At 43.9% G+C, this 26663-nt stretch overlaps 3 protein-coding genes across 3 annotated transcripts in view; 1 reads left to right on the forward strand and 2 right to left on the reverse strand.

Annotated features, from left to right (window-relative positions):
- Positions 1-6370, forward strand: part of DNAL1 (dynein axonemal light chain 1) — a 50622-nt gene extending 44252 nt beyond the window's left edge. Inside the window, exons 6-8 of the mRNA XM_049770499.1 lie at positions 778-904; positions 1882-2022; positions 5500-6370. Coding sequence (XP_049626456.1) covers positions 778-904; positions 1882-2022; positions 5500-5540 — 309 coding nt within the window. The 3' untranslated portion in view covers positions 5541-6370. The remainder of the gene's footprint in view (positions 1-777; positions 905-1881; positions 2023-5499) is intronic.
- Positions 6371-12537: 6167 nt separating this feature from the next.
- On the reverse strand, positions 12538-14150 carry PNMA1 (PNMA family member 1). The gene is given in 4 exon segments (XM_049770282.1): positions 12538-13061; positions 13064-13328; positions 13766-13836; positions 13839-14150. Coding segments are annotated over 4 exon segments (1080 nt in total). The 5' UTR covers positions 14059-14150.
- Positions 14151-17612: 3462 nt separating this feature from the next.
- Positions 17613-26663, reverse strand: part of MIDEAS (mitotic deacetylase associated SANT domain protein) — a 45375-nt gene continuing 36324 nt past the window's right edge. The window contains exons 8-13 of the mRNA XM_049770322.1: positions 26246-26321; positions 25029-25117; positions 22830-22979; positions 21194-21406; positions 19665-19864; positions 17613-19084 (exon numbers count right to left, since the gene is read on the reverse strand). Coding sequence (XP_049626279.1) covers positions 18895-19084; positions 19665-19864; positions 21194-21406; positions 22830-22979; positions 25029-25117; positions 26246-26321 — 918 coding nt within the window. The 3' untranslated portion in view covers positions 17613-18894. The remainder of the gene's footprint in view (positions 19085-19664; positions 19865-21193; positions 21407-22829; positions 22980-25028; positions 25118-26245; positions 26322-26663) is intronic.

The following is a 26663-nucleotide window of genomic DNA, read 5'->3' on the forward strand; positions in this document are numbered from 1 at the left end:
CCCCCGGCGTCCCATATGGTCCCCCCAAGCCAGGGGCGATTTCTGAGCACATAGCCAGGAGTAACCCTTGAGCGTCAAACGGGTGTGGCCCAAAAACCAAAAAAAAAAAAAAAAAGAAATCGCTCCTGGCAGGCTCAGGGAACCATATGGGATGCCGAGATTCAAACCACTGTCCTTCTGCATGCAAGGCAAATGCCATACCTTCATGCTATCTCTCTGGCCCCTTTCCTTTAATTTTTAATTTAATTTTTTGGTTTTGGGCCCTAGCTGTGCTTAGGGCTTACTCCTGGCTTTACCTTCAGGGATCACACATAGTGGGCTTGGGTGACCATATGGGGTGTCTGGGATCAAGCAAGGCAAGTGCCTTTCCTAAAACCCTGAGATTTAGACCTAGATCTACATTAATAGCATTATGACCTTAGAAGGAAAAGTCTACAATAGATTTCAGATAACCTTTTTTCCTACCTTAAATGTGCTAAAGATCAAATATAATGTTTATGGAAGCAATGTGAAAATTATACCTCCATTCAATAAAAGGGATAAATTAATGCTTTTATTTCCCCTCTTGGTGATTTCAGTATCTTCTTAGTTCAAATCAATTTGAAGAGAATAAGAATTATTTTCTAATGAGGGAAACTCTCCCAACAGTTTTCAATTCTCCAACAGTGGACAGGCTGGTCTCAGTTCATTTCAAAGGCAATTGTCTTTATGTTTATAAGGAAGGAGGCTAAAGGAAAAGCTTAAATAGGCATGTAAATCCTTTTTTTTTTTCTCCAGGAAGCTGTCGGAGATACTTTAGAAGAACTGTGGATCTCCTACAATTTTATTGAGAAGTTGAAAGGAATCCATGTAATGAAGAAATTAAAGATTCTCTACATGTCTAATAACCTGGTGAAAGAATGGGGTAAGTTGAGGCTAGTTCTTTGCAACCTTCTACTTCCTGCTTATAGAAAATAAGGGAACAAGATGAACACAGTGTATTTTCTTTCAAAAACCAAAGAGAAATAGCTGTAAGAGTTTGCAATATTTCAGCTAAATGATTGAAATTTACATTTAAATACTTACTTGGAATGATTGTTATTGACTAAATCCTGATAAACATGAACAAAATTACTATCCATAGGCAGAAAAGAATAATTATAAATTTATTAACTTTTTGGGTCTAAATCATATACTCTATCAGTAAGTTACCTCCCAGGAGCAGAAAGATAGCTCCAAGGGCTAGTATGCTTGTACTGCATGTATGACGCTGGGTTTGATCCCTGGCCTGGATTAGCCCCGTGAGCCCTGAGCTGAAAAATATACAGATGTGGCAAACAACAACAACAAATCCCAACTATCTTCCCAGCCCAAATTTAATCATTTTTAGCTAGTTAACTTATCTTATATCTATATTGCTTTACTTTTTTTATGTGCTGGGTGCTCTGAATGAATGATACCAGGCTCTTGTACAGGTTGAACTGGACACTTCCTACCCTCAGGGAGTTCACACCTTAATGGGGAAAGCTTAGTGTATGAGCTCATAATTATGAAACTGTGTGCTAAGTTCTACAATATAGGCTTGAAAACAGTGCAGCCTAGAGAAAACTGTCACTGACACTGATTGTTCTTTTTGATTCTGAACTTCATTTCCTCTTCTATCCTATCCGTAGGCTAGCATGAAGATAGAAGAGGTACGTCTTATTTTTCCCTCTCTTTTCATAATATCTTCAGAAAATGACTACATGTGGTATAACTTCCCTCCCTTCAAAATCTTAAATAACTAATTATCCTAAACAGTCACAAACTGAGGGCGAGTGACCATGGAATTTGACCCCCACAAGTTAAAATAGTAAAACTTGATTTTACATATGAAATATATATATTTTTTTGTACTTGTAGCTGAATTTATAAAGTTGGCTGAATTGCCATGCTTGGAAGATCTGGTGTTTGTGGGCAATCCCTTGGAAGAGAAACATTCTGCTGAGGGGAACTGGATTGAAGAGGCCTCAAAGAGAGTGCCCAGACTGAAAAAGCTAGATGGTGAGTGACTCTGAGCCAGTCGGGAAAGATTTTCTAGGTGTAGAATTGAATCTGTCACCTGGAATTATGGAAAAGGTCAAAATTAAGAAAATGATTTTTAAAAGTTGTTTCTAATTTTCAAAGCCTCTTTTTTTTTTTTTTTTTTTTTTTTTGTCCACGGGAAATATAATGGCCCAGCTTTAAACCAGGGTGAGATGAATGCCTTGTATATTTAGGCTGATATGAAGTCATTTTTGGACCAAAATCTTAGAAAATAAGTTTATGATTAGGTCACAAAGGTATTAGTTTAGGGCCGGAGCAATAGCACAGAAGGTAGAGCGTTTGCCTTGCACATGCTGATCTGGGTTCAACTCCCAGCAGCCCATATGTCCCCTGAGCCTGCTGGGAGTGATTTCTGAGTGCAGAGCCAGGAGTGACCCTGAGTGCTGACAGGTGTGTCCCCAAAATTAAACAAGACAAAACAAAGGTATTAGTTTGCAAAATAATTAGTAATAAATTGTAAGCAGCTGCTTTTTTGCCATTGGATCTAATTGTAGAATCTTGATCCTCCTGTGTCTTCCTATCCTGCCATCCTATCTTCCTGGTCTAAGATAGCTGTCAGTGTCAGTTGATAATCTTGTCTGACTGGATTTAAGTCCCACTTCTACCACTTAATAGCATTTTTTATTACTGTACTGGTTAATTAATCTCACCAAACCATTTTTTTCTATAACTAAAAACTGGAAATTATGAGGTGTCTCTGAACTTACTCCATACAGCGGTGCCATCCCTAGGAGAGAGCCAGGCCAGTGTACCTGAGTTCCCGCAGACTTCCTGCTCTTCTTCCACACTGCAGCTGTCACTGCCCCCTCCTTTGCCACATTATTCTGCATTTTCTCACGAACATTGTTTTAGTAATCTGATAGTGTGGTCTGCTTTCCTCACTGTCCTTCAGGCAATGAGACATAACCTTTTAGCTTATTTGATTGAAATGGAAATTAAAGGAGTTTGGGGTAGGTGAGGAGGCACACTCATGGTGCTCAGGGCTTACTACTGACTCTGCACTCAGGGATCAGTCCTGGCAGGCTCAGGTGACCAGTTGGCTCAGGATTGCTGGCAATCAAAGAGCCCTACCCACTGTACTACAAATCACTCCAGCCCAAAAGGAAAATAATTTTAGGAAACAAATCAGTAACATCTAGCTATATGAAGATACTCATCATCATCATTACCACCACCACAACCATCATAACATATATCAAATGCATAGTTTCCCTTTTTTTTATTACCTACTCATTGCTAATCATCACATAAAAAAAAGAAAAGGACCTAGATATTTAGATTCAGGCTTCCTTGCCCTTCAATACTACTTCCCTTCCTCACCTTCCAATTCCTTCTCTTTGGGATCTCTCTGAAGTTTATGTCGCTTGGCAAGTCTTGCAGTGACTCTGATATGTATTCGCCTGTTCTCCAGTTGAGAATCTTGCTGTAAAAGGTCTTAAGTGGTTCTTTCCTACCCCTCACTTTTACAAAAGAGCTTGATGAGGTATAATTGACTTATAAATAGAGCACATATTTACAAAGTGTATGATTTTAAATATTTGATATATATATATATATATATACACCTATGAAACCTGAAAATTATATATGGCCACCTGAATACTGCCTGTGGTCAATTCTGAGCACTTCCCTGAACATTGCTGGGTATGGCCCCAGTTCATGCGTTCCCCCCCTCCCTCCCCCCCCCCCCCCCCCCCCCGTACTTCCAAAATGGAAACAAGCAGCTACATTTGTTCTTTCAGATAGGGCTGGAGCACTTTGCTGAGTGCTCACCTTTCATACATGAGACTCTGGCTTCAGTCAACAACAACAAAATACAGCCAATTTTTTTTTCACTTTTCTGACAAACGGAAGCTTACTGAAATAAAGAACACATTTCATGTTCATTTAGGAAAGTTCAAGAGACTCTGAAGTTGGTTAGGAGAAAGAAAGAGGAGATAAGGCTGGCGAGATAGTACAGTGGTAGGGCATTTACCTTGCACACCACAGCCAACCTGGATTTCATCCTCGACATCCCATTATGGTCCCCCTAGCATTGCTGGGAATGATTCCCAAATACAGAGCCAAGAGTAATCCCTGAGCACTGCTGGGTATACCTCCCCCCCCCCCCAAAAAAAAAAAGAGGAGGAAGAAGAGACATGAAGGCATTCCAATATGAAGAACTACGCTAGCCAACATTAGATTCAGAGGCATGTGCAAAATGAGTTTGGAAGACAGTGAATTGATCTTCAGTAGAGGGACTGACTGAAAGTCAGTTGGGGATCAGAGAGGCATTACAGCAGGAGTTTGATCAGAGTTTGATCCACAGTATTCCCTATGGTTCCACGTCTGCCAGAAGTGACCGCTGAGTACAGAACCAGGATCAACCCGTGAGCACCAGTAGGTGTGGCTGTCCCCACTCACTTCCCTGCCCAACAACACACAGAGAGATGGAGTAATTGGAGGTTGTAGAGATAGTGCAGGAGTTATATGGACAGACTCAAGTTTATCTCTGATACCATATGACCCCCTAGAATTTCTGAGTATAACTCTGGAGGCCCCTGAGCACCCCCCCTACCCCCTTAAATCAAGTATAGAGTTCAGCAACTAGATTTGGTACCTTTCAACAAATAAAATTTAGTGTTTCAGAAACTATCATACCGTATCATTAGGCCCTTGCATTGAACCATTTAGTCAAGTTGGTTATCACCAAGACCCCTGGAACATTGTTTGGAACCCTGTCCCAACAAGGAAAGCACAGTTGGAGTCAAATTATGGGTAGGTATAAAGTGGCAGGGCTCAGTGAGAGCTTATGGCTTTTGTTTTCTCTTTGTTTCTTTGTAATTTATTCCCACTGTTCAAAATTTAGGAAAGTTAGCTTAAAAATTCATATTTCTAGCAACACTGGAGTTGCATACTATGGAAATGAAGAATGTGTGTTTAACATAGGCCAAATTTCTAGGGTATAATGGGACCTTATTTATTTATTTATTTATTTATTTATTTATTTATTTATTTATTTTGGCCTGGTACTTGTGGGCATTTTTACTTGAAGTTCTTATTTTAGATTAAGAACTGAGTATTCATAAGTTTTTATGTTAATCTACTTGGTAATTCTTCTGAGAGATCTTTTGGATATTTTGAAAATAAAAAGTGTTCTATGAGACCATATTATTAGTACTTTACTGCATTTTAGTACTTCTTGGGTTAATAAGAAACTTTTTGGGGATTGGGCTACACCCAGTAGCATTCAGGGGTTACTCCTGGCTCTGCACTCAGAAATCACTCCTGGCAGGCTCAGGGGATCATATGGGATACTGGGGATTGAATCTAGGTCTGTGCTGGCAAGGCAAGTGCTCTATCATTATGCTATTGCTCTAGCCCAGAAACTCTTTTTTTTAACTGAGATATTTTAACAGTATATTGAGACTGACCAGATTTTTTTTTTCATTTTAGGTACTCCAGTAATTAAGGAAGAAGAGGAAGAAGAAAACTAACACCATATTTTACATTTTGTGTTAACTTATTTAAATGTCATACGAACAATAGATAAGTTTTATATGGTTGTTTATTTTAAAGATGTTGTGTGGGGCAAACAGTTCTTCAAGTATCTGTCGTTGCTCCTTTTCCCCCTGGTTTTCCCATATTCTTAACCTAGTGATTCTCCTCCAGAATGATGGCACTAATTTTGTATATTCTAGTCCTCTTTTTAGAAACTTCAAAATTGTCTTTAGTTCCAGCTGTGTACTGTGTGACCCATGTACCATAACCTTTCTAGAAGTATTAATAATGAACAAGTGTGGTTCTTTGTTCAGTTTGCATAGTTCTTTAGGCTGGGCATTTAAGAAAACTTACAGTTGAATCTACGAACCATCTTCATTGGAGGTTCATATTTTTATGACTCAGAAGCACAAATAGGTCATGATTTTGGCTCAGAAGGCAACATGATGACAGGAAGAGTTTATAGAAGCAGTTCAGAACAAAATTCCAAATCCAATTGGAAATGACAGGCGAAAAAGAGAAAGCTGATATTTTGGAGGCCATGTAACTATAATCTATGTTATACTTGTTTTTTAAAAAAAAATATGTGCATTGTCAGCTGGAATTTAGGTTGTATTCACATACAGCAGCCACTCAAGTTATCATGTCAATCAGTCATTCTGTGAGTCAGGTCAGTGGTTAAAATGACTTATCACAATCATTCCTATAACACTGTGGTCATGTTACACCTGTAGGACTGATCTTATAAACATTCTGGTTTATACTTCCTTATGTGTTCTATAAGGAAATATATATACATATGTATATACATAAATATATATAAACACAATGTCTAACTTAAATGTTGATTTTTCAATTATGTCAAAATTCACCTCAGTAATTTTGGTCTATTGTCACTAATATTGGAAGAAGTGTTATTTTTAAAAATAAGAATATAGAATTTAGCATCCATGGGGCCTGATAATAAGGGTTAAGGTACTTAACTTGCATGCAGTCGACTCCAGTTCAATTCCTGGCAATGCCAGGTGGTCTAGGAGTAGTAGCCCCTGAACATCAGTAGGTGTGACCTGCCCCCAAGTATAGAGTTCAGCAACTAGATTTGGTACCTTTCAACAAATAAAATTTAGTATTTCAGAAACTATTTTTAGGAAAGTACAAAGAAAGCTCTTAAAAGGAATTTTGTAAGTGATTATTGAGGGGAAGAGATGTATGACTTATGAAATGTCAGGAAAAAGACAATATTTGTGAAGATTGCCTCCTCTGTGAAACTCTGTAGGTGACTTAACCTAAAAATGACAAAGAAATGGATGGAGACAAGACTTAAGTATTCAAGCATGAGGCCCTGAGTTCAAGCCCCAGAGTTGGGAAAAATTTTGCAAATAAATAGTTGGATTTGAAGTTTAGAATTTATCATAGAAGAAAGGTGTTATTTCTGGAAACTGCAGGATAAGATAGTCAGTAACCAGATGAAATTTCTAGTGCCATGGATGAAATCACTGATTATGGAAGAGAAGTCAGAGGCCCTCAATAAATGTGCCTAATCCCTCAACCAGACTGTTAATTCCCTCATCCTTGTTTTCTTGTATAAATCGGTCAGAGGGAGACACATTTTTTAAAAAGTGATCCATAGGTCATCCTGAGTTTCAAAAGTGTTCAGCTGCCATTTAAGTAGGAATGATACGGTTTCTACAAGTCACTTTGATCAAAAGCGACCACTGCTTTGACAATCAATTCTAAACACAAAGAAGGAAAAATTAATCCAATACCTTTTCTGCTTCCTTCTAGTTCTTGTTATCTGGTTGGAAGAAATCTACTCAATGTCAGTTTATACACTTTAAACCTTTGGTCATTTCTTTTGTGAACTCGAGGCAATGAGCTTCATTCCTTTGATGATGTTTAGAGCCTACAAGCAAAGAGGGAAGGTGATTTTCTCTACTTGTAACTGGCACTTCATCCAGTAGACAGGCTTGATGCCATATTGCTGTGCAAGGATAGATTTTTTTCCCCTAAAAGTTACCACAGAGGGGCCGGAGAGATAGCATGGAGGTAAGGCGTTTGCCTTTCATGCAGGAGGTCATTGGTTCGAATCCCGGCGCCCCATATGGTCCCCCGTACCTGCCAGGAGCAATTTCTGAGCCTGGAGCCAGGAATAACCCCTGAGCACTGCCGGGTGTGACCCAAAAACCAAAAAAAAAAAAAAAGTTACCACAGAAATGAATATAATAGAGATGAATAACTTCATATTGAATTTATATATAAATGGCTTAGAGTGTTGGTGTTTGGTTTTATTTGAAGTATATAATATAGAAATGAATTTTCTGTTTCTTCTTGTTTCTTAATCACTGGTAGTGCTCAGAGAACAGTAAGGTGCTTTTCTCTAACCATGTAATATAAATTTCATATTGTGTGCTGTTCAATAAAGGGAATCACTTCTATGTATCTTACTTTCACAGAATTAAAGTCAGAATTAATGTATTTGGAAGTTGGAGTTGGAGGATTGAGTATGAAGGAGCCAGAGAGATAGATAGTACAGAAGATAGGGGCTTGCTTTATACATGTCCAACCAGAGTTCAATCCCTGGACCCCATTTTGGTTCCCTGAGTCCCACCAGGAGTGATTCCTGATGCAGAGGCAGGAGTAATCTCTGCATGACTACATTTGATTCTAACAGTAAATTTGTTTATACTCTATTTTTGTTTTGCCCAGTAGTGCTCAGGGGTTACTTCTGGGTCAACACTCAGGGATTAGACCTGACTAGCTCAGAGGCCATATGAGGTGCTGGTGATCGAACCTGTGCCTGCCACATACAAAGCAAGTACCCTACCTGCTGTATTATCATCACTTCTGCCCTTCGTGTATGAGCTGGCCAGGCCTTGAAAGGGTTTTTGTACTCTCTGTATTCTGTCTAAGAGAGTTGTTTCTTTAAACCAGTTTCTCAACTTTGGGTTGCTTATACATTGGTGTTAAGAGCTGTCCTGTGTGTTAGAAGATGTTTAACACTCCTCTAGCTTCTTGTAGCTAAATGCCTTAGAACCCTCTGTCCAATTGTTGCAATCAAGTGTCTTAAGATACTGCGTTGTACCACTTGAGGCAGAGTTGGGTCAGATTCATCCCTGATAAGGACCTGTACTATTTATCAGTATTCCAATGTCCAGGACAGGTTTTCTTTTCTGTAGCTTTTATGTCACCTGATTTGCCCTAATCCTGGGTAAAAGGAAGTGACCCCTGGTATTTTCCCCCTTTTTTGGGTAAAATTCTTTTGGGGGGTCATACCCAACAGTGCTCACGGGTTACTCCTGGCTCTGTGCTCAGAAATCACTCCTGGCAGGCTCAGGGGACCATATGGGATGCCAGGAATCAAACCCCAGTCCATCCCAGGATGGTCTTGTGGAAGGCAAATGCCTTACCACTGTGCTATCACTCCAGCCCCTATAAACTTCATTTTAATACTTTTCACTTAACATTAGAAACTCAGGACTGGAAGGTTCACCTTTTATTATTATTATTATTATTATTATTATTATTATTATTATTATTGATCAACTTTTATTTCTTAGAATTTCTTTTTACCTTAGGACAGTGATTATTAACTTACCTCTCTATCAACAGAGTCCAACTTATGATAGATTTTTGTGTCTAAACTAAGGTTAGCATTTTGAGACTAGGAAATGGATTATCATTCTTTAAATATCTAGTAAGTCAGGCCATGTCAGACATTAAATACAGAAACATAACTATAAATTTTGGAAATCCGTTAAGCAATTTTGCAGGATAGACATTGATTTGGGATATGATCTGAAGAATATGTGGTTATAGGTCAATAGCTTGGTACAGTTAGTAAATCCAGTCTACAAAGGTGAATAAAAACTTGGAGGTGGTATAAATATTTATTTAAAGTTGATTTGTGTGGAAAGAGAGATTCTGACTTGAATAGATTCAGCTTCTAATGACATACCTACATTGGTCTGAGGTAGAATAAAGAGAAGAAAATGGAATTGAATCTTAACTATTTTCTTAGAATTGATGATATATAAATAGTTGAAGGTTGTTTATGTGTGTGTTACCTAGAATCTTCTTAGGACTAAATTGGTAAAGGTTAGGTTCTTAAAATGTCTGATTTCACATTTGCTTTAAAAAACTGGGAAACTGTCCAAATACTGATTATAATTAGTGGTTTCAAGCTTTTAACATTCAGTTCACAGAGTATATACATTGTATTTATCTCTAAACTTAAAAACATTCTTTACCAGGCCAGAGCTATAGCACAGCGGTAGGGCATTTGCCTTTCACATGGCTGATCCAGAACGGACCTCAGTTCGATCCCTGAGTCCCATATGGTCTCCCAAGCCAGAAGCGATTTCTGACTGCATAGCCAGGAGTAACCCCTGAGCATCACTGGATGTGGCCTAAAAACAAAAAACAAAAAAATATTCTTTACCAGAAATGAATTCCTTTGATACACATCTTCTTTATTGGGGCTATTAATGTGTCTTTAAATAACTAAATATGAAACAAGATTCAAGATAGAGTAGGTGATTCTGATTCCACCAACTTGACCATGTTTTAGTTTTATAGTATGAATTTTTTTGGTAAAGTCAGAATTTTGGTACAGTAAAAAAAATGTTGAGGGATAGGCTTTAAAAGATCAAGGAACTTGATTCCCATATCTCTAAGTCTATTCTTGATTTATATAAACAAATGACTGTCAAGAAAGAAAACTGAAAAGAAAATGAAACTGAGTCTTACATTTCCTGACCTATGATAACTTTTCACTCAATACTTGGAGAAATCATAACTGGATTCTAATAATTTCCCATATTGGGCAGATTAGAGGGGAATCAGCCAACCAAATTATGAATTAGCAAATTTAACAAGGGAATAAGGAAGAGAGAACTATTTTTCAGTAGCTTTGCACTTTAAAATTATGAACTGGATGTTGGTGAAAATAACCTAAAGGCCAAATAGGTAAATACCTCACCTGCTTGTGGAAATTAGAATTAAATATTGTCCTTGCTCAGTCTAAGCCTATAGAAGCAGTAGTTTACCTGTTGACAGAGTCAGAATTTCCCAGTTTCCTGACCTGATCATTTTCCATGTCATTCCTCTGAGCAATGAATCCTCCTGTTCAGAGGTTTCCTTTCCCAGCCTACATTTTAAAAACAAAATTGAGGCCTGAGAGATAGCTCAAAGGGCTGAGCATGTTCTTTGCGTGCTATGGCCCAGGTTCAGCACTGTCACTGCAAGGTCCTCTAGCACAGCTGGAAGTGATGCCTAAGCACAGAAATGGGTGTAACCAAAAAAACAAAGAAATGAACAAAAACAGACTTACGTGTTGGAAAAATCAAGTTGTAGTTAATGTTTCTTGGGTGGGAAATTCATTGCTTTTTCACATAGCAGGGTACCTGCCTCTAATGTGCTACTGCATGGAGGGATAAATCCTATTAAAAGACAAACGAGTTGATAGCTGTCAAAAATACACATATAGCCAGCTACTCCTCTCATAATGATCAGGAGCATCATTCCAGATTCTGTCTTTTAGAACCAACTCCATTCTTCAGAAAACATTTTAACATCCATTAATACTTTGGTAATAATCTTTTATATGCAAGAATTTTGTAGCATGACTTTATGACTAAACTTGTGTTAAATTATTTAGAAATGTTGAGTTTTTGAATGTTATTTTGTGAGACTTGTTTTAAAATAGTAATAAACTGTGTTATTTTATACAAAAAATTAGTTTGTATGTTTTTGTTTGTTAACAGGCCATATTTTAGCTTACTATGTGAATTTCCAAGGCTTCTCAATATAAAGAAATTCAAAAGTTAGGGAACTTGTTCCACACTGTTGAATTACATACACACAACTTGTGTATGTAAATGAAAAAGAGAGAGATACTGCTGTATGGCTGAATGTTTTCAGTGTAGTAACCAGTGATAACCTCTCCCAAGTACATAACTCTCAGAGACTCATTTGGTACCATTTCAAATAATTAAGGACCTAGAAAGTACTTCCAGAGACAGCCAGTTGCTGTTTCTTGACCACTTCTTCTCTTTACTTCTAGAAGTGTACAGGATAAAGGGTGGCTGACAGGCACCCAATGTACAGTTTAGAGTAACCTGACCTTGGGTTTTTCATCTGTTCAGTGTTCAGTGATGGTTGTGAGAACCACATTCTGTGATGTTCCCATCAGGGGGGCACAGCCTGTGCTAATAGGATAGGGATGTGCTCTACCACTTGAGCCACCTTCCTAAGCACCCCATCCCTTCTGAGGCACAAGAAAGAGGAAGGAGCCAATGAAAGTAGTAACATTTCCATTAATATAAATCAGAAATAAAGAACCAAAAAATTCACAGGATTAATAATGGAACAGCTTATATTTTCACCAAGCACTTCCTGTGTTAGCTAGGCATTGCTTTAAACATCTCAACATGTAATTACCTCAATGGACAGTATCACTGGTTCATGTGTTTCGCCACAATGACAGTTTGCACTGAAGCCTTTACATGGTGCTATAGCTAATGCCACTAACGTGCACCTGAGCAAGTGAGACTTGCATTATTCATTCTATGAATTTGACTTGACTAAAGAAGCCTGAGTCCCCTTTCTCAGAAAACATTACCCCACACACCATATCTCCAAGCCCAGGTGAATGAGTCTGAATCAGGGTTACACAAGAAATAATCCAGACCAAGCTGATGATGAAACATGTGTAGTCAGGCAGTCTTCTCCCTGGAGCTCGCTGCCTTGCCAGACTACTGTTTTTGTTTTGTTTTGTTTTGTTTTATTGAGTACAGAGATCACTCCTCGGTGGGGTAGTAAACCCACCTAGGTTTACAAGTAAGACAATCTTTGTTTTGGGTGAAACCAAGTTGTAAACAAGCAGATACAAAGAAACCTGGGGTTAATTTTGTTTTAGGTAAAATAAGGTGCAATCCAACACGTTCTTATGTGACTGAGACAGCTGTAAGGCAGCAGAGACAGACAGCTGTGATGTTAAGCCTGTACAAAAAGCCCCATTTGTGCAGGACTCAAGTGTCCCTTCAGGCCTAATTGCAGAAACAAGGCCTCAGCCTTCTCTTCCTCGACTTTAGCTTCTTGCTCTCAAATCTGCACCAGCAACTGGAAGAAGTTAGGGGCTGGTTTTTCTGCAGCCCCTGTCAACCACAGCTGCCTTCGGATGGCTCCACTTCTGATGGCCCCACCAATGACCTGCTCCAGGCGGGCTTGGTTCACGTCGTCTTTATCTATGGCCCCCTTCTCCACCACCTTTTGCAGCAGGGGCTCCAGACGAAGGACATAAGCGGATAACATTTCTACAGGATTCTGGTAAGTGTTAAGACATCTGATCTGCCCATCCCCAGAGTTCTCCACGCTCCCAAACACTTGCTCAAGAGCTTTTAGGCATTCGGCCGTGGTTATCGAAGGCTTGTTGGTCTTCAAGATTGGGATGACATCCGTGGCTGGACCACGAAGACTCTCCATCAGCCTCCGCCTCTTCTCCACGTCGGACACGTCCTCTCTAGGACTTGATGCATGTACTCCAACCAAGGATGGAGGATCTCCTCCCCAGGCCTGGGGTTGTCCCTCTTGGAGAACAGCGTCAGCTTCTTGTACCAGATGAACTAAACTAGGGGTTGAATGACATTATCCAAAATGTAGTTTAGCATCCTGGCTGGCCTATCTGAGCCTGGGGTTGCACAGGTTTTCTGGAACCCTAGCACTCGAGTGAAATTTTGCACCATCCAGCCCTCTCTTGCCAGAAAGAGATGCAACCTTTCTAAAAACTCATTGTTGTGTATGTAAATATTTTAGGGGATTACTATGTTACTCACCCTAACCTGATTGGTGATTGTACCCTACCCTAGGGTGTGACCTGGCATTCTGCCCCCACCCTAGGGTAGTACCTGATTCTGCTTCCACCATTGGTTGGTATCAGATCCCATCATTGGGTGGTACCTGATTCTGGGGGATAAAAACAAGGGTCTGTGGAAGGGGAGGGGCTTTTTTTTTTTTTTTTTTTGCTGAGGCTTTGGACTTTAGTCTTGTCTACCGAATAAAGCTAACATTTCCACAAGCCTGTCTGTCTGTGAGCTGTTTACCTGCCGTTTCACCTCAGAACCCTTGGGTGGACAGGGTGGCAGACGCGTGCTCCAAACTGAAGGGGAAAGACCTCATCCTCCATCCCTCCATCAGTCAACCTCTTCAGGGGCTGACTTGCAACACTCATCATCTGAAGTGGGGGCTTAAAGACGGCCTTCCAGACCCCTCCTTCCCCTGGCATCTCGGGGGGGGGGTGGCATAATCGACAGCACCCGTGGGCCCTAACAAGGCGGCCTTGGCATTCTGTTCTCTCCAGAACATTCTCCCAAGCACTCTAAAGGACACTTGGGGCATGGCCATTTGGAGGTTCTCTCGGATGTCAGCATCGTCACAGTTTGCAGGAATCCCCCAGACCAGGGGAGCTCTCTGGGGGTTCACATCCATGCCCCTGCACCAGTCTTCCAGAAGTGCCATGGCCTTTTATTTCTTCAGCTTCCTTGAACCCCAGTTCCACAGGATGCTTCGTCTGGAGGCTCCAGGCGTCCTGGGGCCTAGAATTAGGCCAGGCACGCCCTCCTCTTCATGCACCCCAAAATGCCTGACAGAGGCAAACTTGAGGTGAGCACAAGTCAACGACACCCCAATTCTGCTCTGGTCCGAGGCCGAAGTTCTTTCTCCACTTGCAGGGGGGCGAGTCGGGGTCGCTGCTGCACCAGAGCAGAGCTGACTAGAGGGCCTGAGGCAGGAGCCCCAGAGGCTAAGGAAGCCGTGGGCGTGAGGTTCGCTGTTTCGGGGGGCCATTGCGGGCGAGAAGAAGCTGCTGGGTTGACGAGGACCCTGCGGCCTCCTGAGGAAAAGGCGGTCTGTGAGGAGCTTCCGGTCGCGGCGATGCTCCTGAGGAAAGGCGGCAGGCAGCAGGGAGAGCGCATGCGCAGGAGGAAAACTGAGGCGTCCGCGACGCAGCGCGCCAGCTGGTGAGACTCCCCGGGGAACGGCGGGAATCTCGCGTCCGCCGCAAGGGCGTGGCCAGCTTCGCGATTGGTCGGCGCCTCTGTTAGCCCCGCCCCCGAGTTGGCGTCAGACCGTCGCCACGGCAACCGTGTCCCGGATGACGCGAGATTCGTCGCTCTGGCAGCCTGTGGGGAGTCTGAGCAGTGGTTGCCATGGTGCAAAGCCAGACTCTGTGGGCGCGTCACCTTTTTTTTTTTTTTCAGAGTTGTAAAAGAAATATCGTATTTAAAATATAATTCGGGGGTCCCGAGCTATAGCACAGCGAATAGGGCGTTTGTTTTGCATGCAACCTGGCTTCCAGCCTCTGCATCTCTCAAGCAAAGAGAATTCCTGAGTGCAGAGCCAGGAGTAAAATCCCCTGAACGTCGTCGGTGTGGCCCCCCACAATAGCAACAAAAAATAATTCGAGTGAATTTGAGATATCATATTTGATATCCAAATATCCAGGCATATTTGATCTAATCGTGCCCCAAAGCTCCCCCACCCCAGGCCACAGGATCTGCACCCCCACATTCATTCTTGCCAAAGGAAAATGTTGGAAGCATGCTGTCAACGGGATGGAGTTGAAAAGGCCAACAGTTTTGTAAAAATAAAAAGATCCTCCATCTAATCAATAAGCTATGCAGTCAGGCAAACACTATTGGATTACTGCCCCTGCCCTAGCAAAATTGACAAGGAGCTAAAACAAAATCCATACGGTTCAAAATATCCTGTAGAGTCATAAGCCTGCTTGCCTTGCTCATAGCAGACCAGTTTAATTCGTGGCACCCTGAGATTCCAGGAGTAACCCTGAGACACCAGGAGTAACCAACCCAGCAAATGGGTATGGCTCCAAAAGATATAAAAATGTATAAGAATTATAGATACACACAAAAATTAAAATGTCTTGTATTGCCAAACAAGGCTTAACTTTAAACCATTGCAGATAGTGAACCATGTCCCTCCAAGCACAAAGCACTCAACTCTTGACTTTTTAAAACCTTATTTAATAAAAGGTTTAAAGATACAGAAGAACATCCAAAAGTAAATAAGTTACACAGGTACATTACAATCACATCAGCAAGAGTTTCTTTAGTGTATTATTTTTTTTTATAAAAAGCACACAAAAAATAAAATCTGGTCTATCACAACTGTACAGCAAAGGAGGTAATATTTATATATGTATATATGTACACCATCTTACTATGTAACAGTCTTTTAAAAAAGGGGGTGCCACAGGCAGCAAACACACAAAAGGCAGTGTCTGATTTTTCAAAATTAAAGAAATATACTTATTTAAATGCTATTAAAATAACTGTACAATAATTACACTGTCCAGACAGTTGCTGTGCTCTGTCCCCCTCCAAGGCCTTCAACTCAAAGACGAATGAGGAAAAGGGGAAACAGCTGGGAACGGGAAGAGGCAAATCTTAACACAGAATAGAAGGACATACAATTGTTTTATAAAAATAGTCATTCTTCCTACAAGCCTAAAGAGTTAGGCTTGCCATTCTGGTAATAAATACCATCTGAGAAACCTGAGCCCCAGGGAAAACTTTTGAAACAGATGAGGCCTTCATCTTAATAACATCTGACACGTGAGAAGAAAGAGGTTAGGTCACTGAGGCAGTTAGATATGGGGGAATCCCTTTAGACATAAGCAGCACAAGACCCTCTGTGTCAGGGGCAGTGATGGGGTGGCAGAAGGGATGGGGGTGTACCTTAGCTGTGGAAAGGGGGGACTGCTGAAGGCATGGAGAACAGTGCAGTGTTGAAGCACATCTCCTTGGGTGGGTCAGAGACCTCTGGAAAGGTCTGGAACACAGGCACTGGGTTAATTTCATGCCCTTATCTGAGTGTAGATGGAGACTGGGAGATATGAGGAGTGGGAGGACATACAAAAGCTGGCGGTGTTTGGCATCTAATTTCTTAAAGCGACAGTTCTGAACAGAAGGAACAGACAGACAAGCAGAGGAACTCTGTTCCCAGGAAGAAAGCACCATAAATGGTCTATCTATGCCCACCTCTCTGGTTGCACTAACTCATGCCAAGTCCTCCCCTCCCTCAGCCATTATCATCACATCAGCTGGTGAAACATTAGAACTCACACACTGGGTCTAGGCTAACAATCTGCCCTCGAGCACAAACCCTTCTAAAATAAGGTGTCTGTCTGGTGGGACCAAGAGAAGGATCCTCTGATTCACCCAGTCTGGTCTCTGCAAGCCTGGAAGAGAAGAGTCAGTTGCAAGTTTCTGTTACCACAAGTCCATAAAGGGCCTGAAACGGAATACCATTTAAATAGAAAAGAAAAAAAGAAAAAAAACTTGGGAAACCTAAGTGGCACTTTGGGGCTAAGCTGTAAAGGCACTCATATTACAGATGCTTTAGAAGAGAGCCTAAATGTGCTACCCTCCTCCTGCTTGAGGGTCCAGGGTGTTAGCAACCTCCAGACAGTGAGTTTGGAGTAGCACTAGGAGAAATGAACGGGAAGTTGGAGATCTGCATGGCCACCCAGGAGGCAGGGGAAAGAATTTTGTTCCTCCCATAGCAGGGGGCAAGGGTGGGTCTTGTGGGAGGAGAGTGATGTGTAAATGAATGCTGACAAATTCCTGATAGCAAAGTTTGAGTACAGATTCCTTCCTAATCCCAGCTCCTGACAAGTCCCTAGTTTAGGCCAATTCATGTGGAATTTTGAGAAAGGAACATTTCTTTCTATCATGCTGACCTGTCCTTGCATTCACTTAATCTTTATTATTATTTTTATTTATTTATTTATTTATTTATTTTTTGCGCAACCAGAGTACTGTATCAGGACAGTCATCAGTCTTCCCATGGGCTGGCAAAAGCAGAGGCCTCTAGAACCTTCCAGAACCTTTGACATTAACTCCACATTAAATATGGATCCTTCAAAGCAGAAACAAACCCAGATTTCTGGCTTCTAGCCATTTCCTTTTGGGCCATGTGAAATCACAGATGGGAGAGAAAGAAGCTGAGAAAGTGTCTCTAACAGCCCCCATCCAGGTTCCTGCAAATCCACCTCTACACCTCTTTCTCAGGGCTACTATTGTTCCTAGTGGCAGAGCTTCCAGAGCAACAAGCCAAGGGACCATAGGGCCTTGGGAACAGGGAATGGGTGGGAAAAGGAAGCAAATGACAAGGTGCCTGGTCTGGGGGGATAAATGCACTTGGGCCTCTGGAAAGCAGGAGGCCCCTGGTCCCTGAGAGGATGTTAAAAAAAAATTAAATATTAAGAATAAATAAATAGCTCCCAAATAACACAAGGAATGGAGGCTCCTGTCCCACCTGGTGAGGAGACCTCCTCCTCCCAGGGAAGGATTCAGAAAATCTCCAGCATGCAGAAAAGGGTCGGGTGGGGCTCAGCTGCAGCAATCAGCAGTGGACCAGGTGAGGTTAGGTGGCAGCTACTGAGAGCAGGAGGCAGACAGGAAGTGGCACCAGGAAGCGCACAGCAGGGCCTGGGCTAAACTCCCTTTGAGGTCTCCAGGACCCCAAAGTATTTGGCAAACAGGTGGAAAGCAGCAAGGGCCTAGCTCTCCTCCTCAAGCCTAGGCATGAAGCTTCCATTATCTGAAAGGCCCCTCCAGCAGGTTGAGCACTTCAGAGGAGTTCACTTTCCCTCTCCCCAGACAGCACAGAAAAAAAAATCTCAACCCCAGGAGAGTTACCAGCAAGCAGCAGAAACATCTTGTCCTCTGTCTCCGCAGGCCTCTGACAGCCCCATTTCCAAGGAGGAGGGTTTCCGGAGCAGCTTAGACCTGGACATGTTTATGCAGTGAACACGTGCCAGGCTGAACCCTCTCAGAGCAGGAGGCCCCACAAACCTGAGAGAGTTTCTTTCATTCTGGGGTTGGGGCAGGCAGGGCCTGCGGTCTTTGCAGTTCACCAGGGAGGAGAGGCTAATGCTAAGAACGGGGTGCGCTTGTGCTTGGGTCGCCATATCGACCCAGAAAAGGCAGACCAGAGAAGGAGAGAGGTTTGCAGAAGTCCTAGCACGTGAGGCAGCAGCAGGGGGGGCTGGATGCCCTCCTGAGGGGCAGCCCCAGCAAGCAGGGATGCTCACAGTTCCGAGAAAGCATGAAGACAAACTTCTGACAGGTCAAATGCAAAGAGAACTGGATCCTGCTGCCCTTTATCACTGCTCCTGGGCCTTGATAAATAAAAAAAGCTGTTTATTTTATTGTCTTTTTTTTTTTTTTTAAGAGAAAAGTCCATGTGTTCTCTTCTGATGCTTTCTGCAGGTCCCATGGTGCTGACAAACCTTGGGTGCAGGGCACCCAGGGAGAGGCTTCTGTCCTGGTCTTAGCCCCTCTCGCCTGCACTCTCCTCCCGCAGGGTGGGCTGCAACGGGGAGGCACTGGCTGTGGTGGCTGCTGCAGCAGCAGCGGCAGCAGCAGCCTCTTTCTCTTGCTGCAAGAGGGCTGCTGCCTTCTTTTCCTGCTCGGCATGGCTCTTCATGTGCGCGCTGCGGCTCTTCACCTTGTAGAATACCCTGTAGGCAGCAAAGCATGGTCAAGTAAATAGTTAGCTTCCTGGCTGGGGCCTTATGCATGTTTTGTTTGTTTGTTTGTTTTGGTTTTTCAGTCACACCTGGCTGCGCTCAGGGGTTACTCCTGACTCTGCGCTCAGGGGACCATATGGGATACCGGGAATCGAACCCAGGTCGATCCCAGGTAGGCAACACGCAAGGCAAGTGCCCTACTGCTATGCTATAGCTCCGGCCCCACCCTATGCATGTTAGTTCCTGTAGGACAACTATGGAGGAACCCTCCAAAGCTTGTGTGTGTGTGTGTGTGTGTGTGTGTGTGTGTGTTTGCATAGACATGCACATAGTAGAGACGCCTAAAACTTTCCTAACTAGTTCCTGGCACACGACCCATCCCACCCTTCAACTAGAGGAAAGAATTCAACACCATGTTCCTTCTTTCCCAAGTTACCCAATGACTTCAGGCCCTAGAAACCCTCTGGGCCAATGAGAAAGCAAAAGCCTTCTTCTCTGCGAAACAAGGCTTCTCCCCTTCAAGCAAGGCTTCCTCCTTAGTCTCCATGGCAACCCAGGCCTGCTGACTTACCTGCCACATTTTTTACAAGGGAATGACATGTTCTCCTGATTCTGGGTGTTATTAAATGTCTCTGCTTTTTTCTTCTTTTCTGAAAAAGGTAGTGACCTTCGTGTCTTCCCTGGTCCCCCCTTTGGCTTCTCAGAGGGCTGGAAATCCGCAGCCCCAGGGGCATTAGGCTCGTGGCTTCGGAGGATAAGGATGTCACTGGCCTAGGAAAGGATCAAAGAGGAGAGTTGAGAAAGGGCAGAGGAAGAAACTTGAATTCTGGAGTCTTGGGTACAGAGGGTCCCTATCACTCCAGCCTTGCCTCCCTGGCTTGGTCCTTCCAACCACATTTGTGGGGTGCAGCCATCTTGTGGGACAGCCTAGTTGCTGCCAAATCTCTCAGTGAATGAAGGGGGGGGGGTTCCTAGTGTCTGATTAATGACAACATATAGGGGAACATATATATCTGGCCATTTAATCCAGTCAGATCTCATTCCATGAAGGTACAAGTCTTTGTGTGATGTGTTTGGAACTGGATATATAAGAGTTGGCCAATGGTGACTCCTGATCCCAGGAAATTCTGTGTAGCAGAAGGGACAGATGTGCAGGCAGCAAGCTGGTGAGAGCAGAAAACAGAATACCCGGAACAGATCTGGACAGGTGGTGTTTCTGGGGCTGGCAAAATGGACTTCAGATTAGGGAATACGCTTCCACCCCCAGGGCCAAAAGAAGAGCTAGGCAAGGGTGGTGGGTTGACCCACTCAAGAAGAGAGACTAACAGGACCCATGGAAGGAACATGCAGAGCACAACCAAGAATGAAACCAACTGATGTGTGTGGTGCTCATGAGGGTGATCTGCACGTCTGCAAATGTGACACAAACTAGAGTAGCCTGATGGAGTTCCTAACAGATCCCTGTAGTGTAGGGGGACTCTCCCCGACAAGGACCAGTTCTGGCCAGTATGTCTTGTTTCCTGGCCTGTGATGTGATCTGCGGAGCACTGTACTATGAGTCTGAGGACCCAAGGTATGTGCCCAGCAAATCTCTCTGTGTGACTGAAACAGTTTATTCTGATTGCAAAGTGCGGGATCTAAAACCTAAACAAGGTTATTAAGAGGCATCAATGAGAAATGAACATGAGGATACTTTGCAGACAACATGCATTCTGGGTCTTTCAGAACCTCTGGTCAGGTAATAAAGAAGCCCTCAGCAGGGAGCCTTGACTGAGCCCAGATTATGGACATCCCCCTAATACTCTGCACATCGAGGTTTTCAATAGCACCTTTGCCCAAGTCTCAGAATCAGACACAACCTAGTGTTAAAAGTAACAGCAGAGGCTAGCTAGCACCTGTCTTGTCTCGTGCCCCCATTTTCTCATCTGTAAAATAGGAATGATAATAGAACCCATCACACGAGCTAACACGGAGTTAGCCAGTTTGCAAGATAAGTGCATTAGGGATTTCTTGCTATTAAAATATCATGGGTCCTGCTCTGCCCTCCCTCCCGCACCACAGGGCCCTTCTCTGGGCGCTGGGCTCCCAAGTCACACTTACCGACTCATTGGCCTGTAGTGTCTGTGTGGCCTTGACAGCCGCTGCTCGCCGGCTCCGCTCTCTCCCCTCTTCCTGTTCCCCCTTTTCCTGGTGCTCTGGCACCTCCTCCACCCCCTCCTTCCTGGTCTCCTTTACTTCCCTCTTGAGCTCCAGCCTCTCTTCGCTTGGGAATTCTCTTCTGGGAGGAGGCACCCTTGGGAACTTCTGAGAAGTCTAGAGGGACAAGAACAAGGATTGTGAGCCTAGAGCTCCGTCCCATTCCACGGTACCTGCTCCACCTGCCCAGCGTGGCTTCCTGCGTCTTCCCCCCAGCCCAGTTGGCATGAGAGATGAGAGTGTCTTAAATCCAGGGGACTCTCTGCCAAGACAGAGCACTAGACTACCAAGGCAGGGGCAGCAGCCTCGAGCTCCAATTCTAGAGACTCTTTGTAACGTTTAACTCTTGATTTTGTTGTTTTGTTTTGGGGACCACACTTGACTGCTCAGGGCTTACTCAGCTCAGAGGACCATATGTGGTGCTGAATGGATACAGAACCTGGGTTAGCCTTGTGTAAGAGAGGACCTACCTGCTGTCCTAATGCTCTCATCCCTGTTAGAATTTTTCTCTCTCCACCCTTTCTATCTGCATGATAGGACCAGAGCCCTCCCTGCCTCACAGCAGCATCTCACCCCATGTGGACATGAAATTCCCAGAGGATGTTAATTAGAGACATAGAGAATTAAATAACTTCTTTCAGATCTCTTTCTATCCTATTTATGTTGGGGTCAGATCTCAAGTTGGTATTCATGTATCTTTCATACTTCTCCTATCTCAGACTGAGGTCAGCCTCAGTCTGAGAGTCTTGCCACATAGGAGTATCTAACTAGAATTGAATAATATTCCGCATTTGGTTTAAATACCTTAACCAGTACCTTCTAGGACAAATAATACCGATTTTCTTTTTTTTTTTTTTTTTTTTTTTTTTGGTTTTTTGGATCACACCCAGCTGTGCTCAGGGGTTACTCCTGGCTCTCTGCTCAGAAATAGCTCCTGGCAGGCACGGGGGACCATATGGGACACCGGGATTCAAACCAACCACCTTTGGTCCTGGATCGGCTGCTTGCAAGGCAAACACCGCTGTGCTATCTCTCCGGGCCCATAATACCAATTTTCTACTTAAGATTGTGATAGACATGTCTTGCTGTATGAGTACGAAAATGAGCTGATTGAAAGAAAAAAAAAAAGATTAAGTATGAGTGGCAAATGGACATGACCAAAAAAGTAATGGTGGCAGGTGGTAGAAGCAGATGCAGCAGATTTCACAAAGGTGATATAAGTTTGAGATATAAGGGATCCCAAACCTTATATTCAGATATCAAGGTTGATATAAGTTTGGCGAACAGTGTTACAAGAGAGACAGACAGTAAGTTGGTCTGGTGCCAGGATTATGAAAAATCCCCAGTGTATTATTGACACAACACTGGTATTACAGAGAGAAATCACACACCCAAGGGCCAGAGCCCAGACATCATCAGCTCCTTGGGGCTCTCAGAAACTCCACCTTCCTTCACCCTCCAGGGTCTCTTACGCTCCTAGTTCAGCCCTGGTCCTTGACCCAGTTCAGGCTCCCAGCAGCTATACGGGGAAGGGGCTCACCTTAATATCTACTTCAACCTCTTCTTGAGCTGTCTTCTCTTCACTTGTATCCACATCCCCGAAGGTTAGAGTCCCATTTCGGCCAATCTTCACCTGCTTCTTATAGGTGTAATAAAACTCCACACACTGGGCCACAGTCTTGGTCTGGATCTGGTGGGAAGTCAAAGCTGAGGTCAGAAATTCTGGGAAATCCCGACTTTTCTCATCCTCTAATCTCAAGCTCCCCCAAAAATCCAACATTATCAGGACACACCCAGCTTTTCTCTTAACACCAGCTCTGCAAAACCCCCTGTCCAATCCAATGACCCCATTTATCTTCAGCTTTATGCAAAAAGTCAGTATAGAACTGCTTGAATGGGAGTATGGCCTGCACTTGAGTGTTACTACATCAGCATTACTCTTGCAAAGCAAGCACCCTAACTGCTATACTATCTCTCCAGTCCCTCTCCTGCCCACTTTGCACTAATTAAAGCAAGAGAAGAGAAGAGCAAGAGAAGGGAAAAACTTTTTTCCACAGTATATAGCATAACATATAGGTATATGTGTAAATTTATATATAATGGAAACTGATATAGCCAATGTGGCAAATGTTAATTGGGAAGTCTAAGTAAGAAGCGAATAGATATACTTTCCCTTAAGTTTTTCTGCAGATTTGAAATTGGTCAAAAAAGTTAAGGTGAAGTGGAGGAAATTTAAATGCACCACCCCAAATTGAAATCCAGCCTAGACCTAGAAACATCGAAATCATCCATGGGGTGATTTCATTCATCTGTAGAAGAAACAGTTGTCAAGTGAGGAATGTGTAACTGTCCTAGGTTGGAGGAATCCCAGGAACTTACAAGAAAGTTCTGGAAAATCCAAAGGCAAAGCAGTAGGCTGAAAGACTTACGGCTCTCTCTGCCACCACCAAGGCTTGTGGAGCCCAAAGCAAGACTGTCTGTCAGCAGTGAGCGACGTGAAACCAGAAATCTCCCCCAGGCCACCCTGCCCAACTCTAAAATCTCCTACTTGGTCTCTGATTCTTTGGGAAACTTTCCCTCAGAGAAAGTGTTTCTCCTATGCTTCCCTGCTTCTTTCAGGCTCCAGGGGGCACAGCCCATGACTGGGGTGTAAACTGGGAGGGCACCAGGTCATCAGTGCCCAATTTTGCTTCCTGTCTTAGGAATGGTCAAGTCATATATTGACACATATTCTGGGTACATTTTCACTGTCAATTATTTCTAATCATTCGTCATTCTCTATGTGAAGGCCTTAGAGGCGCTGCAGTGAATGTCACAGCCATGTCCTTCCTAACAGTGACCCTAAAACCCAGAAGCAGTTGCCCTCACAACAAAACCCCTGCAGCACAAGTTAATACTTCTCTGATCTCCAGGGCCACCCCTCCATAATCTACCAGCCACGAAGGAAGAAGTGCAATTGTAGACACTTTGTGACTTATGGCTGCAATGACACAAGTCCTGGGACTTGCAAAGCACTCTCCCAGGCAACAAGCTCCATGCAGGTCAATTAGATTCACCTTCGTCACAGTGAAGCAATTTCCCTTCCCCACCTCAGGTCAGTAACACGGGCACCAGCTCTCAGTAACTCTCATGTTAAGGTGGCCTCTCTTCCTGCATATTAATTATGACATAAATCTGTAACCTCCTGAGGAAGGATCACCGCGGACAGCAGGCCTTCTCCACCTAGTTTCCCTTAACAAGTCATTATTGGTTTGCTTTTGGTCATACCCATTGGTGCTCAAGAAAATTTTATTTTCCTGTGTAAAAGACAGTTTCTGTGGTTACTAGTAATACTGACCAACTGCTTTTTTGAGGGGTGAAAGGGGAAGATTGAGAGTTGGGAGGAAAGAAACTCTAAAGTGATTTTTAGGAGACCTGGGGGCCCTCCTAACTAGACCAGCTTGGCTGATGGTGCAGTGCAAAGGCCTCAGGATGCAGTGTTACTGGGGTGCTGAAGAGCCAGGAGTTACCTGGGCTTAGAGGCATCCAGAAACATAGTTGGCAATGCTTGTGGGACTGTGTGCTAACTGTGGATCAAACCTGGCCTGGCTGCATGCAAAGCAGGCACATTAGAGTCTATATTCTCTCTCCATCCCACCCAAATGTTTCTTCCCAGAGCTTGGCAAACAACTGCTGGGATCTCCCGACAGAGGGAGCCCCAAATCACACAGGTAATCCCTGAAGCAGAGCCCCAGCTCACCAGCTTCTGCACTAGGAAGAAATCCTTCTTGTAGATAGCGATGCCCTTGTTGAAGAGCCTCTTCTCTGACATCTTCCACTGGTCGGAGCCTGCGGGCCAAAGGTACCAGGGGCATATGAGATGGGCAAGATGGAGAGCAGAGAGAGCCTAGCCAACTATGCCCCTGGGCCTCCAGAGCAGTGAAATGGGCACTACCCATAGAAACCGCCTCGTCCTTAAATAGAGAGCAATCGAGGTAACATGTATGGAGCCAGATAACACATATGGAACCTATGGCACATGCCTGACCACTTATCACTCCACATGGATTAGGGTCAGTCTTAAAGCACTGTGCCCAGAAAGGGGGCAGACACTCAGGGTCTGATACCTGATGCCAAATCTGAAAGTCCTATGTGAGGCCCAGGCTCTTTAGTCTGCTTTACGTCCTACCTGGTTCATAGTGAGTGAGGAGCTGAGTTCCTAGGTCTCCCCAAATTTTGTTTTCTAATGTATTTTTGTTTTGGGGCCACACCCAGTGTTGCTCAGGGGTTACTCCTGGCTGTCTGCTCAGAAATAGCTCCTGGCAGGCATGGGGGACCATATGGGACACCGGGATTCGAACCAACCACCTTTGGTCCTGGATCAGCTGCTTGCAAAGCAAACACCACTGTGCTATCTCTCCGGGCCCTTCTAATGTATTTTTAATTGTTTGGTATTTGGGGGGGGGAACCACACCTGGTGGTGCTCAGGGATTAGTCCTGGCTTTGCGCTCAGATATCATTCCTGGCAGGCTCATATGGGATGCCGGAAATTGAACCCAGGACCGTCCCAAGTTGGCCGCATGCAAGGCAAATGCTCTACTGAGATTCTATCACTCCAGCCCCTGATGTTTTTTTGTTTTTGATGGGGGCATATCCATTGATGTTAAGAGGTTACTCCTGATTCTGTAGTCAGGGATCACTCCTGGCAAGCGCAGGGACCATATGTAATATCAAAGATTAAATGTGGGTCAGCCATGTGCAAGGCAAAAGCTATACCCCCAGTACTACTCTTCTGGCCCAGGGCTCCCAAAACTTTGGAGTTGGTTTCTTCCTTCTAGCTCTTGGTTTCTCCAGGCTGCACCTCTAAAGTTCCTCCCTCAGCCTGGCCCGGGACTGTGCACAGCTGAGTATCACTGAGGCTGGAGTCCTGAGGTACCCGGAGTGTCCCCCCCCACCCCCCCGCTTGCCCAGGCCTACCTGTGTAGTGATAAGTTGCCAGTGGGTGGTGGTGGGGCCGCAGGGGCTTCTTCAGCAGCAGCTTGTTAAGTGTTTCCTGAAAGGAGAGTAAAGAGAAGGTGACACCAGGGCAAAGGGGCATCACAGACTCCACACTTTGCTTTTTCTTCTTTCTCTGGTGGAAAATTCCCAGGTGATGCTCTGCAGGCCCAGGAGACTGTCCAGCTGAATACTGGTCACCTGGGCTGCCAGTTCAAGGTGGGGACCTGAGAACAAGCTGCTGCTTGGGCCTTGTGGTGCTGGGGATTGTCAGGGTCACCCTAGCAGTGCCTGGGGACCCTTAGGGCAGAGTCAGGGAATCCTCAGGGGACCGTGTGATCTCAGGGATTAGACCAGAGTTGGCCACAGACGAAGAGGGAGATTAACCCTTGTCTCTCTC

This window comes from Suncus etruscus, chromosome 3 (assembly GCF_024139225.1).
Source record: "Suncus etruscus isolate mSunEtr1 chromosome 3, mSunEtr1.pri.cur, whole genome shotgun sequence".
Lineage (NCBI taxonomy): Eukaryota > Metazoa > Chordata > Mammalia > Eulipotyphla > Soricidae > Suncus > Suncus etruscus.